The following is a 15732-nucleotide window of genomic DNA, read 5'->3' on the forward strand; positions in this document are numbered from 1 at the left end:
GCCACTTGGTTGGTAGTCGGCCTCATGTTTCCTGGGGTCCCATTGCAGCGAGTTCTTCATGCTCTTTAGGTGATTGGTTAGAGTTTTCAAGCTTGTCAGAGGAGGTGCAGGGTTTCCAGCCTACAGGGCATGAGAGGGGTACAAAGCATATGCCAGGACATCTCAGAGGCTGTTCCAGCTGAGTGGCTCACACTTCTCGAGCCAGTAGCACCCAGGTGGATGGGAGCCTTCACACGAGTGGAGGTTCTCATCTCAGTCCGGGCCTGCTCAGAGACTGGTCCATCCCTTTTCTTCGAGCTACAGGGTGAGGGACGCTTACAACGAGTTGCAGTAGAGGCCCCGCAGGTAGCAGAGTGCTGTTTTCAGAGGATCCGAGTGGTCGGCATCTGTGGGAGGACTTGTGTCATCGATCCTGACCCAGCAGCTCTTGAGACTGGACACTTGAGGCTGTGGGCTTGGGAGTGCTGTCCATTGGCACGAGTGCAGTGGGATCTTGGTGAGTGGCTTTGGAGGGACCCTTTCTCTTTTGCAGACCACCCAAGTGTCCCGTTCTTTCAGTACACTGTTCGACTGGGACGTCACATACTAGCAGCACAGAGAGAGGCCCGCCCCGCTGTAGCACCTCATTGGCAGGAGGAGGGTCTCACAACTGAGTTCTTGGCAGCCTTCTGGGAGAGGTTGTGGGACTCCAGATAGCCGAGGCGAGTCACCTTATTTCAGTGGTTGGTCGCACACAGAGCTACAGCAGTTGGGAGCTGGCTAGTGCATAGTGGTCTCTCGGTTGCATATGCAGCTTGTGATCATCTTGTGGAGAGTCAGTTCACTGTCTTTGGGACTGTTCTTTGGCACAGCAGGTGTGGCTTCGAGTTCTTCGGCTGATGCCTGCTCTTTCCACGGCTCGACAATACACTTGGGGAGCAGCGGCTTGGTCCACCCTCATGGGCCTGGCACTTCAGTTTGAGCTATCTTCCACCAGCAGGATGATAGTGCTGCAGGAGGGGCGACCTACACTCCAGCCTGCCCCATAGAGCTTACTCCACAGGAGTCGTGCACTGAGAGAGAGGAGTTTTGGGAGCTCATCAGTGGCCTGACACTCTCGTTCATCTGGCGGGCCTATTGCTTCCGCATCTTTGAGGCTCGCCCTACGCCACCAGCAAAGACTGTTCGCGATCTTTCGCCAGAGCTGATCCACTCTCTCAGAGGACAGCTTGAGAGACTACAGGGCAGCTCTGACCGCATGCGGGAAAGCAGAGAGGCTTTCCTTCGACTATGGCGTCCTAGGCCTTTCTACACCATGGTCCAGGGTGTACTCCGATGGCACTACAGACCACCTGTGTGGCTTTTCCCTCCCCCCATTTCTTGATTTAGCCCCATTGTACATATGCTGGTTTTTCATTGGGAGAGTCTCCCATTATGGTTGTTGTAAGGTGCAATGGAATGAATGTTGTATTTCTCAAGATTAGTGATCTTTATTGCTCAAGGTTCCTTTTAGTTCTTAGGGAAAGAGAGAGCTTTCCGTCTTGTAGAGTGCTGTGGTCATGAACAAAGTGAGTGGATATTGTGTGTGCAAGTGAATGAGACTGAGAGAAGGAGAGAGAAGAGATACGACACCGAGAGGTTGTAAAACCCTCCTCCGAAGGCCCCACTCTCGTCGGCGAGAGTGGTCTACTTTGATTGCACAAAGGTGTACAATGAGTATGCAATGGACTGATGCAAGTTGGACTATGCCGACGACGACGACGACGACGACGACTTGATGGCTGAAATCTGAGATCTTCTAATCGCTGAATTCTGGGACTGTTTCGGTGGCTGAAAATGACTGTTTTGGCTGCGCTTTTCGAGGCTAAACATCTGCAACCGTCTGAGGCTGATTTGCTACTGCGTCTATGGCTGAATTCCTGAGTTTTATCACTGCTGAATTTGCAGGTTTCCTAGCGTTAGTAGTTGGGGCTGAAAACGCTGGAAAGGCTGCTGGTTTGGGCTGAGGATACCCAGTGATAGTGAAGGGCTGATCCGTACCTGCTGGATATGCTGCAGAAAACGCTGAAGTGCTGAATCATACAAGCTGCGAATCTGCCCCAAAAACGCTGAGGTATGCTGGTGGTATAGCGTTAGTAAAATGCTAATGCTGGGCTGTTTTGTTGTGAGAAAACCGCCAGGAAAGAGGTTCTCGGCGATGGTCTGTTGTGGGGGAGAATCGCCAAGGGAGGTTTGTGTCGATGGCGACGCTGATGCTTGGAAACGCCAAGGGATGGGGAAGTATGGCGCTAGGGGGTCATGGGGGGGGTACTGTTGAGAAGTTGCCTGTTGAGTGGGAAGCTCCTGCTGCCTCTTCTGCCAGAAAGTGCTACCTTGGGTTTGCTTATATATTAACTTAGCAAAATTGCCCTACCTACTTTTGTTGGAAAGTCACTTAAAAATAATAAGTGAAAATTCCAATAAATAGGAAAATAGGCTAAATGCACTGGAAAATTCCTTTAACTGATGCTAATGGATTCTGATGGGAATTCTGATGATCATGCTATGTGCAACCGGAGGATATGCATCTATGCTAAGTGACTGGGCCATAGAAACAAGGGACGGGGGGACGCGGCCCATTTATGCAGGGACGGGACGGGGGACGTCGGGACGGAGACGGAGACGCCTTTTTGGGACGTGGGGACGTCCCTCACAGGGGACGGGTGGCGGGACGGGTCCCGGGACGCGGGTCCCCGGTGACACCACCGGATGGGATGCGGGCAGGGGGCAGGCTGCTTTCTACTTAAGAGCACCCAAGCCTCAAGGCCACTTCCTTGAAGTTCCCATTGCCCAAGCCTTGCAAGACTCAAGTGCCAAGAGCCAAGTTTGAAGTTGCCCTCCGACTCTCTGAGGCTTCGCCCTTGAGTGACGAGTCTCTGACGCTCGAGTCTCTTTCTCCTCTCTCTCTCTCTCTCTCCCTCTCCCATCTCCCCTCCTCTCCAAGTCGAAGGCTTGAGCCTTGAAGCCTACCCCTCTTTCCTTCTCTTCAAGATTTCTCTAATATCTATGTACATCATTATGTTTTGCCCTTTGGCCAGGATGATTGATGCTTGATCACCACATCAATGGTAAACCGTGTCGCGCACGCCGCACGCCCTTTGTTATATTTTGGTATTATGTAATATGAGTGCAAAACACACTTTTTCTGTGCAATCTTGTGCTCTTAGTGTTCACTGTTTTCTCAATATTAAATTTGCAAAGAACTAGTGTTTTTTAAAGCGCGTCCCCTGTCGCGTCCCCCGTCGCGTATTTTGCCCCGTCCCCGTCCCCAGGACCCGCTACGTCCCCGAGACCCGTCCCCGTCCCCATGTGACTATGGACTGGGCATGCACGGTCTACGAATAGACTCACAAAAGTGCCAAATCACTGCTAATCTAGACTTGACTTGACTGACTGAACCGTGCTTTGGTGTAGCTTGTCCACAGACACATAGGGTTGGGATGTGTCACGTGACATTCCCTCCTTTTCAAAGTGAGGTACTGGTACCGAACTGTATGGTGTCGAGGGAGATCGCCAACAGCATCCAGAATCCTGGAAGGGACTCTTCGCCGGCCCACTCTGCTGTGTGGGTCGTGCGGTACTTGAACTTCATAAGGTTTGCAAAGCTTGCTTCTTTGGGCCGCGCCAAAAGCGACACAAAATCTTTTGAATCTCCTTTCTTGCTTCAACTTCGTCTAGAGTCCTGCTTCTTTCGTCTTCAAGAATCTCCATGGCTGAAAATTCCTGAAACCATCTCCAACACAAAACCATGAACATACCTATTCCATGTAAAGTGAAGGAAAAAAAACTTGTCTTCTCTAAAGACTGTGTATGCAATGTAGATGAACATAGAGACGGAGTGACAACCCGTTCATCAAACACATGCAAACAATGCGGTCGAATCTTTTCTGTTTGATCGAAAACAATCAACTGTGGCAAATCACAACGGAAATGCCCATGCTTGGTGCTCATACTATCATGTGCTCGTTCAGAAACTGTGTCATGCCAAGGAAGAGACATGGAATGCGACTTCCTTACATACAAACTTTTCTGCTTTTCATGAACAATCCGCATACATTCGTGCTCATCCATGAGAGAAACGTGCTCAACATACAGTATGTCATGCCTAGGAAAAGGGATAACATAACGATGTTGACTAAAATACAGGAAACGGTCACGAATGAAACATTCGAACAATGCGTGCGTATCAATCATACGAACACATAATACTTCCTATGATGGCTCTTTGGACCAAGGCTCGAGAGCCAAGGTCGGCTCTTCGTGATTGATCGAATCTGCAACGAGGTTAGCTTCGCCAGAAAAAGCATCCACTAACACCTCATCCTTGTGAACAATCACATCTGCTTCATGCAAATCATCATGCTGGTCTTTATCATCCAAATCATCATGCAAATCATTATCCTTCAAATCATCATGCTTCTCATAAACATGCAAGTTCTGTGTGTCATGCTGTGGAGAAAAAGAGACTGAGAGAGTCTCCTTATCTCGAATCCTTTCAACCTTGTCCTGCATATTAGCAATGAGAGATGGAGAAGGAGAAGTATCCACTCCATGAAAGACAGTAGGAGAATCACTGTCGGCATTGAGAGTTGTAGTGTTAGCTGCAAATTTTATGACAGCATCAGTCTCATGAAACCACTTAATGCCTAAAATCATATCACATCCTGAGAGAGGAGAAACAACAAATCTTCTAGTGAAGGCAGTCTGTTGGATTGCAAACAACACATCAAGGCATTCCTCAGTGATGAGAGCGTCCATACCAGGACGAAAGCTAGAGACCTCGATAGGAGATCTCGGACTAACTTCGAGGCGGGCTTTCTCAACAAGAGAGGAATTGATCACATCATGTATACTACCTGGGTCAAACAATATGACAAAACGGTGCCCCGACGTATGACCATAACATTTAATGAGAGAATCATCAATGGGAGGGTCCTGAAAAACTTTGGGCACAATCGTGTTATCATTCATTGCATTGACAGATGTAGTGGGTGCTGTGGGTTCTTTAGATTCATTCGATTCAAGCTTAGGACATGTTCTTTTTATGTGACCCTTAATGTGACAATGAAAACAACGACCTTCCTTGGAATACGTGCTTTGTTCTTCCAAAGTGATGTAACCTCCTACAATTCCTTGCGCTACCTTTTCATATGGAGTAAGCTTAGGTTTAGCAGTTGTGTTAGCCTTACACTTAGATTCATTGGAAGAATTCTTTGATGAGATATTGTTGGTAGATTGGTTAGAAGAGTTATCATTCTTACCATTCTTACCGTTCTTACCGTTCTGAGGGTTCTGAGAAGTCTGCGAGGTACTTGTGGAGGTCTTGTTCTCCTTAGGCTTTCCCTTGTTGTGATTCATCTCCTGAGCGAGAGCAATCACTACCGCCTTGTTGAGATCGATTGGATCGAATACCTCGACATCGTACTTGATATACTCGTCCAATCCAAAGAGAAAAGCCTCTTTGCGCTCATCATCCAACATGCGTAATTGGGTACCTAGTTGCAAAACACGATTAGAAAAAGACATAACCGGCATACCATTTTGCTTGAGAGCGCGCCAATCGTCCTTCAATCGTGCGAGGGACTGAGGTGGCATAAACCGCGCCTTGAGCTTGTCTTGGAAATCAGCCCAACTAAAAGAGAGGGGCGTGAGATCGCGGCTGCCTCTAGGTGCGCGGCTAGCTGTGCCTCTTGCCATGCGTGGTACCAATTCTAGTGGTTCTTTCCTTGAGTAATGCAGAACACTTCCAAAGCTCTGATACCAATGTAAGGTGCAACGGAATAAATGTTGTATTTCTCAAGATTAGTGATCTTTATTGCTCAAGGTTCCTTTTAGTTCTTAGGGAAGGAGAGAGCTTTCCATCTCGTAGAGTGCTGTGGTCACGAACAAAGTGAGTGGATATTGTGTGTGCAAGTGAATGAGACTGAGAGAAGGAGAGAGTTGTGAGTTAATTTGCACATTTTATTAATAGCCTAGGAACTGTTCATACTATTCAGGTTTCACTACTGAATCTTGCTATTGTTGCTCTGTTCTTCATTGTCTTTTGTGTTTTCATTCTGTGGAGTGAGATCTCACGCACACTGCAGTGAGGAGCACCCACTATAGAGAGCACGACACACTATCTCCGCTATAAGAGACAAGGTTTACAAGTTGCAAAAGATTTTTTATGTCGTGAAGCAAACTTTGTATCCTTGGTACAAGAAGATTGATTTTTTCTTTCTTTGTTGTTGCTTTTCATCGTTCTTGTGTAGACCCCAACTCGTATCTTTTCAAAACAGGGAAATTGGTGACACTTGCTATTCTATATGTGCACGATCTAGTCATTACGGATAGCTATGCAAAGCATATTTGCTAGACTATCGAGATCTTGGCTAAGAAGTTTGAGATGATAGATCTCGGCTTACTTCACTATTTTCTTAGACCAGAGAATAGGTAGATAAAGGGGGTTATGAGCCCCTTTTAGCAATGATATATCTAGCAGTTGTTGGAGTCCTTTGGCATGGCCAACTAGTTGTAAGCTGATCTCTACTCCGATGGATACCAACACCAAGCTGTCCCCTTCAAAGGTAGCTGATGCTAGCAAGTATCAAAAACTGGTCGGTCTTCTCATTTGGTTGCTCAACACCAGTTTTGTCGTCATTTTTCTAGTGGACTTCTTAGCTCTTCTATGGAGAAGACCCCAAGACACAATGGCAACAAGCACTACGGACCTTGCTTTACTTTCAGCAGTCACAATCATTGGGCATTTGGGATGCCTATGGAGGTATGCACTCCAGGATTACTCTTCAAGGATGGAGTAATTTACATTAGGGCAGAGATTGAGAGACAGGACTTTTAACTACAGGTTACACCTTACTCTTGGCTTATGAACAGTTTCTTGTAGTAGTAAAAAGTAGCCTACTATAACCTTATTTTCCCTTGCTTGCTATGCTGCACGCTAGTCTATTTGGTTGAGGCAGTTACCTTGGGAGATAGATTTTCTGCAGCAGACTAACATAATTTACTTGACAATCAGAGTTGTATCGTCTTGATCCAGAAATCGAGTTGAGCAAGTACATGCCATAAAAATTTAGCCTTATGGCATTGTCATTGACATAGCAGCTATAATACACGTATTATATTAAAAATACACCTGACTCGACATTTTTTTTTCCGGTGTAGTACATAGCATTGATTGCTATTTTCAGTTGATTATTTTTATGGTTTTACTCACGCTTGTCTCTTGGAAATTAAGTTTCAGTCAACTTTTGGGTATTGTATCTCGATACTTTGGTTAGTAAAAGTCAACACTTGATTTTGATTATGAATTTCTGTGTCATGTCATGCAGTCCATAATACATATATCATATTTAAGTTATGCCTAGGGCTATGCAAGAAAATTCTATAAGAAAAACCACGTTTTTAATTTGAGGTCCGCGAAAAAGACGTCTAGTACTCGTTTTATACGTCAATGTATGCTACGTCCCATCTGTACCTGGTTGCTAATATATTTTAGCCCTGATTGGCTCAAATGCTGTTTGATGTGGAATTATGTTTGACCTAAGGTATGTATTCATGTCAATCATGACGCAGGCCAAAGTAAATTATGCTCTAGACCAAGCTGGAAAATTGTTAAGCTAACAAAGCTTTTTTTTTGTTCTGGATAAAAACTTTACTCCGTGTCACTTGATATGGTTTTTCCTTTTTATATTCTAGAAAATAATCTCTGGATGCAGATTTGAAGCAAAGGGGGGTCATTTGTTCATTCTGTATTCTGTTTGTGCTTATGTTGTTATTAAGAAGCCAATAAATGTGACTCTTTGACAGGAGGAAAGTGGAGCCAATGGTACCCATTTTTTGTACAGATGTGAGATAAACAAAGATGCCCACATTTCAGCCATGGTACTTGACCTGGCCTTCACATTTTTATGTCAAAACAGCACAACAGTCACTTATACTCCTCTACACCAATGTCATATGTAGGACATGATACTGTGTTGTGATGGGACTCCATTACAAAGGGCATTTGGTTATGACAATGTGTTACAAGTGCATTTTGGAGGCAATTGTAGAGAGGCTCTTAACCGAGATGTCTTGTATACAATCTTTTCCAAAGGCCTTCACATTGGCCTTCGCACATACATGTTTTACGGTGAGTGCAAGTCTTTCCACATAAGGCATTCTCATGGATCTTGATTATTGATGGCTTGAATGATGTGTTGTCACCAAAAGGGATGAAAGATGAACAACAGAAGAGGAAGGGAAGAACTTCACAGGATTTTTCCCAGGGTTTCAAGTGTGTGTTTCTTTGTTTGCACTCGGAATCTGAGCATGATCTTCATAGTACGAGTTTTCGATCATATGCAACCATACATGATGCCAGGCAGTATCTTGGACATTTTCACACTGTATCAAAATTATCAACACGCATATCGAGGTTCGAGTCAGTGCAATCTTTCATTTGATACATGCATCTTGTTTATTTTTCGATATGCAAACAGCTAATGTAATACCTGGCTGTGCATGATGATGGATTAAGCATTAGGCAGTACTATGCACAGAATTATAAAACTTAACATCTTTGTGTGTACAAAGTGGAGATACTATCAGCTTGTTCTTTTGTTGGGCAAGAAAAACTGGGTGTTAAAAGAAACCAGATGGTCAAAATAAAGGTCTCTGAGCAAGAACCGCAACATCAGATCACACTAAAGATAAAATTACCAGCAGTTCAGGGACAATGATAATGAATCAAAATCAGTGAAAGCATGTGGCAAAGGATGTGAAGTCCCAGCCATGTGCCACAACACAAATTTGCTGGTGTTATATTAGCACCAAGTTATGTAGAGAGCTCATTAGTCCAGATAGTCAAAATAGAAGGTATCTGTGCAAAAACCCGCACATCGATGCACAACAATATTGTGAGAGGTAAAATACCCAGCAGTAGAAAGACCACAATAATGATTTACAATCAGTGGCAGCGAGTGGCAAAGGATGGGAGAATCCTGGCCATGTGGAACATGCACAAATCTGCTGGGTGAGTTTTCAGTACTAAGCGATGGAGAGGGCTCCTTCGTCCAGCTTCCAAGTCAAGAAAACATCCACTGCAACCTCCATGTACTGTCAACAATGCCAGCAACATTTCATCATAGTCGAAAGGAAATGGGGAAAACAGCGAAATAGGACTCCAGAAAATCCTGCACCATCACATCACGTAAGCGCTCTGTGACCAGTACCAAAATAGGATAAAATCCTTTAAGGGTGAATCTGGGCTTATCCTGGATTCATCTAGGTATATTTTTTAGTAGTATAGCGGACATGCAAACTTCACATTGTGAAGTTTTCGTCTGAGTTACGACCAGTTGATATTGTGCTAATTCTTTTTATCTTTTGTGATGCGTATGCCCTATCAACTACCTCATTTTTGTGCTAATCTTTTCGATTTAATGCTTCTTTTAGTGCTAGGCTTCATTATGGCTATCCATAGGGGTCCATCTCTCAGCTGAGGATCTGGATAATGGAACATTTTTCAGAGAAGCTAAACAAGGGGAGATGTGAATGCATGCTTTTTTGCACAAAATAGATCCTTCTATTAGTTAAAGCCATTGCAGTGGGCTACACCAATCCCTACCGAGAGGATAACATAATTATACTATTCTGACATTTCTCTAACAGGAAGCTGCACCATGGAAGGGCCTGGGAGACGAGCCTCACTCTTTGGTAGGCTCTCACTCTCATCTAGAGGTGTGCTAGAAGGCTTCTTCCTGCTCTCTTAGGTTGTGTCTCTCCCATGATCCCATGACTAGCAACCTAGCTACCTGTCATGGTCTGCACCCTACCTCTGACCATGTACATACTGACCTTGACTCACACATGCTCCTATGTAGATCTATGGTGAGTTTCCTGTGCAAAGCTCGATCAAACTGTCGTCGTGGCGCTTTGGGAAAATCTTTGACAAGATATCCTAAAGCATTACATCCCAAACACTGGTTTAGCCGGCTCCTAGGATCAATCCTCTCCCACTTGTAAGGAATAGACCAATGAAGGGAGTTACAGCCACTTTCATGGAGGGCACAGAGAACAGTAGCTGAGTCAAAAGGAGAGCAAACATAAATTCATACTGCTTCAGCACTCTAAATTCTGACCTAGAAAAGCAATATGCAGTAGGTACTGTGGTACCTGGCATCTGTACTCAAAGCTAGCAATGTCAAAAGCTGGATACCAAGGTACCAGAAAGATGGCACTCGGAGTTTAAGATTGTAGCCTGTTGTGACAATGGAACAGTTTTATGATCGATTGATAAACAAGGAATATTTTATTTCTTGGTAGACGTGTTTTCGTCAACCTTAGAGATACTAATTGCTTCTTTTGGTTTAGGTGAAGAAATTTAAAACAGAACACTCTTACTTGCAGAATAAAGCTTGCCCTTTCAAAGACTTACCAAGTACCAGACTTGGATTTTACACAAGTTAAAGTTCAGGAAATAGAAGATATCTGCTGTAAGGTAGAGTTAGCTTATCTGCATGTCATAATTTTCTCTGTGTTTGAGGTATTAGCACTTTGTTAGAATGGCTTAGCTCATCCTGAATCTATTATCCAGGATGGAAAAGGAGTGCCAGTGCTGGGGCCAAACGGAGAGGTCTTGATTACAACAGATGGTGCAGGTTTTATATCAGAGAATTTAATAAGGATGTGCCCAATTGCGGTTTTTAAGGGAAAAAAGTTTGCAACAGATTGTGGCAAGGTCATTTGCAATCTTTAAGCTTGTAAACACATTGGTAAAAAGAGACTGCTCTGAATTAATAACATTGGTTGCAGGAGTTTCCCTTGTTCTTGCAAGTGCGCCTTTTCTTTAGAGGCAACATATATAAAGGAGTTCTTTTAGTCAACAAACAGGTTTTCTTTTCTTTTTTAATCTCTACATGCCAAGTTCAAAAGATTAGGTTTTTGAACCAATAAGTTAATATTGGCTAACAAGATTTGAGTATCACAAGCCAACCTCTCTTGTATCATAGACCATTCAAAATGTGATGATGTTTGTGATAACCAAATCCTGTCAGCCAAGGAGAGCATGAAAAGTCTTGAACTCAAGAGGGAATTGGAATATCCAATCTGCAAAAATTGGGAGTTACTCCCTGGATTCTGGTTTATGGTGCAACTGGGTCCTTGTGCCTATAATGCCCAGGTCTGAACTACGCAAGCGTCAGCAGCAAGGATTTGAACTTTGCCTAGTGTACTTGGAGATGGAATCAAAATGTTTAAACACGTGTAGATCGAATAATGACACAAGACCTTCTCAGCACTCTCTCAAGAACAGAGTGAGCTGCCTTATGTCAAAGTTCAAACCCTGAATTGTTTCCAAGAAATAGACCTCATTATTGTTTTCTGTGATCTAACGGTTTGAGGAAACCCATTATCAAGATGAAGCTATTTTGGTCCTTTTTTGTAGAAATTTGAAACACACCCATCCACATTGGAATTTGGCACCCTAGAGGCATTGAAAAACTCTCTGTTTAACATTCTGCACGCACACACACCTTGGAACTTTTTCGTCTTTGCACTGTGTATGAGTATATTTGGTCTTTGGGCATTGATTCATATATATAAGTTGCAACACTGTTGGATGAAGCAGCTGCCTCCCAACACAATTCAGGTGCGACGGAGTATGAAGAAAGTAGAAAATGATCCAAGAGTTTTGACCCCAACATATGATTCTCTCGAAGTGTGCGCAACAAGGTGCCTATTGCAATCTTTTGAGTGAAAAAACTTCTTGAAGACTTCAAGATCATGCGACAAATTACAAGTTTGTATTACTGTACAGCCGCAGGCCCTCTATCGCTAATGTTTTTCAGCATCTTGTTCTGTTGTTGCTGATTGGTGGTGTCCCACAAGAAGTGTTCTTGAAGTTGGCAGAGGAGAGGCTAGAAGACATGAGCAGTTGCTTCAAAAAAATTCAAAAAGCATGCAAAGGTATGGTTGCAAATTTTATTGTTTTACAGAAGTTCATATGTCTATCTGATCTTTCTCTAACACAATTCTATTCTTTTGGATTAAATGTTTGCATACAGCTTTGGAACCTTTCATATTTGAAAAGCAAGAATGCCAAATTGTTTTCAAAATGCTTTTGTCTGAGATAAGAATAGAAGAGCCGTTTGTTACAAAGGTTCTTGTAGAGTTGCGGAACTCTCAGTTGACTGATTTGAGCAACTGCCGCTTTCCTGTAGAAGGAACGTACTACCTGAAGGGTTGTGCTGACCCAACCGGCATTTTAGGTCCCTCTCAAGTAGTCATTTTGAGGTGTGTTTGTTGCTTCAGTTGAAGTAGGTTTGTTTTGTGAGGCATTTCTCAAGGATTTATTATTTTTGCAAAAAGAGAACATCCTGTTATTGCTGAGGAAGTGTTGGTGTATAAGCCTCCTGGGCTTCATCCTGGAGACATCCGCAAATTTCAAGCTATACAGCCTCCGCAGGCTTTAAGGGACGTAGTGGGCTCTGCAAGATTTGGAATCTTCTTTTCTGTGCACGGTGAGCGCTCTGCTACAGATCAGATGGCAAATGCCGACCTGGATGGTGATGAGTTCTGGATTTGCGAGAATCAGGAGGTAACTTCCATAAAATCTGTGTATGTGTATGCTTAGCAAATTATAGGCTCATGAATTTTGGCATTTTCTTAGCTGTAGATAATAAGGCACTTTCAAGTTAGTCCACCATGGATGGTGCCAAAGGAGAGCAAGACAGCAGCAAAACCCAAGATTGCACCATCCAAGCCAGAAGATTTTGAACTGGAGCATATCAAGTTTTGCATGGATGCATTCTTTGAGCCTAGGTACTCTTAATGTAAATGTGATGATATTATCACATGTATGCGTTAGAGGTTTATTTTTTTTGTGAGATTTTTTAGTAACTGGAAATGTCATGATGGTTAGTTTCATAAAAGGTCAGGCAGCAAACAATTGGCTTGCCCTCATGGACAAGTATGTATCATCTCACAATGTGGGGCACTCAGATGAAAAGCTGATGCAAAAATGCCTGAGACTTGTAGACATCTATTATGAAGCACTTGATGCTGAGAAGACAGGCAAGAAGGTAAAGGTTTTTCGTCAAAAGGAACTTGTAAAAAGATGTGATTGATTCCTTAATGACTCATCCTCTTTGTTTCATGATTCTCAGGTTCAGTCGTTGTCTTTGGATTTGAGAAGAGGCGAAAGGCCACATTTTATGGAGTCAATTGCAACATCACGACTCAAAATTTTTGAGTCTTCTACTGTCCTGGGTCAAGTATTTGACATGGTGAAACGCCCGTGTAATGCTTCTTACATTCCTCCTGAAGGTCCGCTCATTCCATGCAAATTCGTATAAGATGGTTACAAAAGATTGCCTTGGTTCCATGTTTTGTTGGTTTGAGTGTAGTTTCCATGGAGCTAGACGAACAATTCCTAATTCCAGGTCATGAGCAGTACTTCAAGAAGTGGTCCAATCTTTTGCAGTGTTACGGGAAAGATATGAGACAAGCATATCTAGAAACGAACAACTATTCTAACAATGTGTTATTTGATGGGATTACTGAGAAGTATCGGCAGGCAAGTCTAAAATTGTGTGTTGCATTCAATTTTGTGTTTGTGGTGACATTTTTGCATTAATGTTAGTGTGTGTTTTCTGTAGATATTATACGGGGCACCAGACTTCTCGAGGAGCAGAAACAACATCAATCAAATTCATATGGAGGCATCTGCAATTTACAAAGTAGTTTATATCCGCGCACAGCGTCATCAAGAGCTTGGATGGTTCACAAGTGTTCGTTTTGTTTGGATAATAGCAGGGGATGCACTTCTTGATATGATAAGAAAGCCTGGATGGTGGAGCGTGAGTCCAACAATAATGGCAGTTGTTTATGGTCGATCTACCTCTGAGTCTGGGCATTGACTCTTTGGTTTTTGACTTTGCTAGAGGCTAGTCTGTTCTCGACAGCTAGATGTGGATAACAAAAAAGATATAAGGGCAAAACCCCTTGCACATACCCCTTGCAAGGCTCAAATAAGAGATGGAAAACCCAATGCACCCCTTGCACAAAGAGAGGATAAGGGCAGTCCCCCTTGCTGTTTGAAAGATAAGAAGCTTGCTTGATACCGAATGAAGCCAGATGAAGTCAAGCTGATGCACACACAGAAATAGACTGGCCATGCTGGGCGGGGATGGCAATGATAGGATTCAAAGTAAAGACAACAAAATAGAGCAACATGAAGGGCAGATGAGAGTCTCTGTTTTGTCTTTGTATTTCATGATTTGGCCTTGGCACTAAACATTTTGCATCCTACTCATGGGACTTTTGTATGGCCACGTCAGTTCTAAGGAGCTGCTCCTCTTTACAACACTTAAATTTGAGTAAGAATGAGCTTCCAGGAGATTTTCTTGAAGATATTATAAGCCGAATGCCCACTCTGCATAAGCTTGTATTGAGCTTCAACAACTGCACAAGGCCATTTCCTGCATCCCTTGCCAACTCTGCGTGAGCTTGTATTGAGCTTCAACATGCCCAGTGTAAAGTAGAAGACAGTGAGTAAAGATGAGCTCTCGCAGATGTTGGTCGCACTTAACACAGGTAAATTGAGTTCAGCAAAATTAAAGTCCCATGCGGATGTGACAAAGGCAAACTCTAATGAGAAATGTGTCAAAAAGTCTTTGTTGAATTCCTTGAGGACATACATATGTACACTAGTTTTTGTACACGCGAGAATTTGAGGTTTGGATTTCTCTTTTAGTCTCTACATTTGAGCTTTGTAAGAAATCCAAACCCCATCTAGGACTAACCTTTATTCACCCTTATATCCATCATTTGTTCAATGACATAAGCTGATGTTGTACACTGATTAAACTCTTGGTCATTTTTGTTTCTTTGTTAGACATGTTTTCACAATCGTTTAACTGTAATGTCCGTTAGTCATGCTCATTGCTCATCACTTTCAGGCAGTTTGCCATGTTTATACATTCTGGACTGTGCTTAGTTGTAAGCCTTGCCAGGTTTACTATACTGCTTATAGTGTTGTCAATAGTTTTACATCGATAACTCAGAGCTCATTGTATATGAGGAAATGGTTTTTCTGTACTTCTTGTACCCAAATGTTGTCAAGCGGTTCTTGGCTTTGTTCGACGGTGATCATCGAAAGGAGAGGTAAAAAAAACATACAGTAATAATTTTTCAAATGGAAGACGAGGTTCATTTTGCTTATACTCTGTTTTTACATTGCAGTCTTGAAAGTGTGGTCATGGTGATGTTAACTCAAGTTGGGTCTTTTGTGCCCTCACATTTACCTGAACCTGCCGAAGCATGTGCCATTTTGGTCAATTGATCGAGTTAATGCTTTGTCTATTTGGATATTGGCATAATGTTCTCTCTAGTATATAGGATTTGTCCTACACTGAGCTACTTACCAAGTCCTCATGGTTATTGGCTTGCCGAATGGGAAGCATTTGGAACTAAGTTTTGCTGGGAAAATGGTTGAGGATACACATTTTCTTTTGTAACAAATATTTTGGCCCTGATTACATTCTATGGACACACTTTGATTCATTTGTAATAGGTACTCTTCATCCTCGGTTTGAAAACTCTCTCTTTGACAAACAACTCTTCTCTATTTCCTTCTTGTGCTGGCCAGTAAAGGAACTCGCGAAATCCGGGTGGGTGTGTTCAATGATTGCACATTCCAATTAAAGACGAACATCATGTTCACCCTAGGTTTTG

At 43.1% G+C, this 15732-nt stretch overlaps 1 protein-coding gene across 3 annotated transcripts in view; it reads left to right on the plus strand.

The window, feature by feature from the left end:
* Positions 1 to 15490, plus strand: part of LOC147459656 (putative RNA-dependent RNA polymerase 3) — a 63952-nt gene extending 48462 nt beyond the window's left edge. Inside the window, exons 4-20 of one of the 3 annotated variants that reach the window (XM_086510880.1) lie at positions 7825 to 7899; positions 7981 to 8149; positions 8230 to 8434; positions 10408 to 10498; positions 10595 to 10738; positions 10813 to 10890; positions 11627 to 11730; positions 11816 to 11964; positions 12063 to 12291; positions 12367 to 12595; positions 12674 to 12819; positions 12920 to 13079; positions 13164 to 13323; positions 13404 to 13573; positions 13656 to 13856; positions 15044 to 15162; positions 15241 to 15490. In XM_086510880.1, coding sequence (XP_086367006.1) covers positions 7825 to 7899; positions 7981 to 8149; positions 8230 to 8434; positions 10408 to 10498; positions 10595 to 10738; positions 10813 to 10890; positions 11627 to 11730; positions 11816 to 11964; positions 12063 to 12291; positions 12367 to 12595; positions 12674 to 12819; positions 12920 to 13079; positions 13164 to 13323; positions 13404 to 13573; positions 13656 to 13856; positions 15044 to 15162; positions 15241 to 15340 — 2529 coding nt within the window. In that variant the 3' untranslated portion in view covers positions 15341 to 15490. Of the gene's footprint in view, positions 1 to 7824; positions 7900 to 7980; positions 8150 to 8229; positions 8435 to 10407; positions 10499 to 10594; positions 10739 to 10812; positions 10891 to 11626; positions 11731 to 11815; positions 11965 to 12062; positions 12292 to 12366; positions 12596 to 12673; positions 12820 to 12919; positions 13080 to 13163; positions 13324 to 13403; positions 13574 to 13655; positions 14895 to 15043; positions 15163 to 15240 lie in introns of those variants that run through there. The other 2 variants (XM_086510878.1, XM_086510879.1) reach the window with 2 other exon arrangements.
* The last annotated feature ends 242 nt before the right edge of the window (positions 15491 to 15732 follow it).

This window comes from Adiantum capillus-veneris, chromosome 4 (genome assembly GCF_014529385.1).
Source record: "Adiantum capillus-veneris isolate H3 chromosome 4, ASM1452938v2, whole genome shotgun sequence".
Taxonomy (NCBI): domain Eukaryota; kingdom Viridiplantae; phylum Streptophyta; class Polypodiopsida; order Polypodiales; family Pteridaceae; genus Adiantum; species Adiantum capillus-veneris.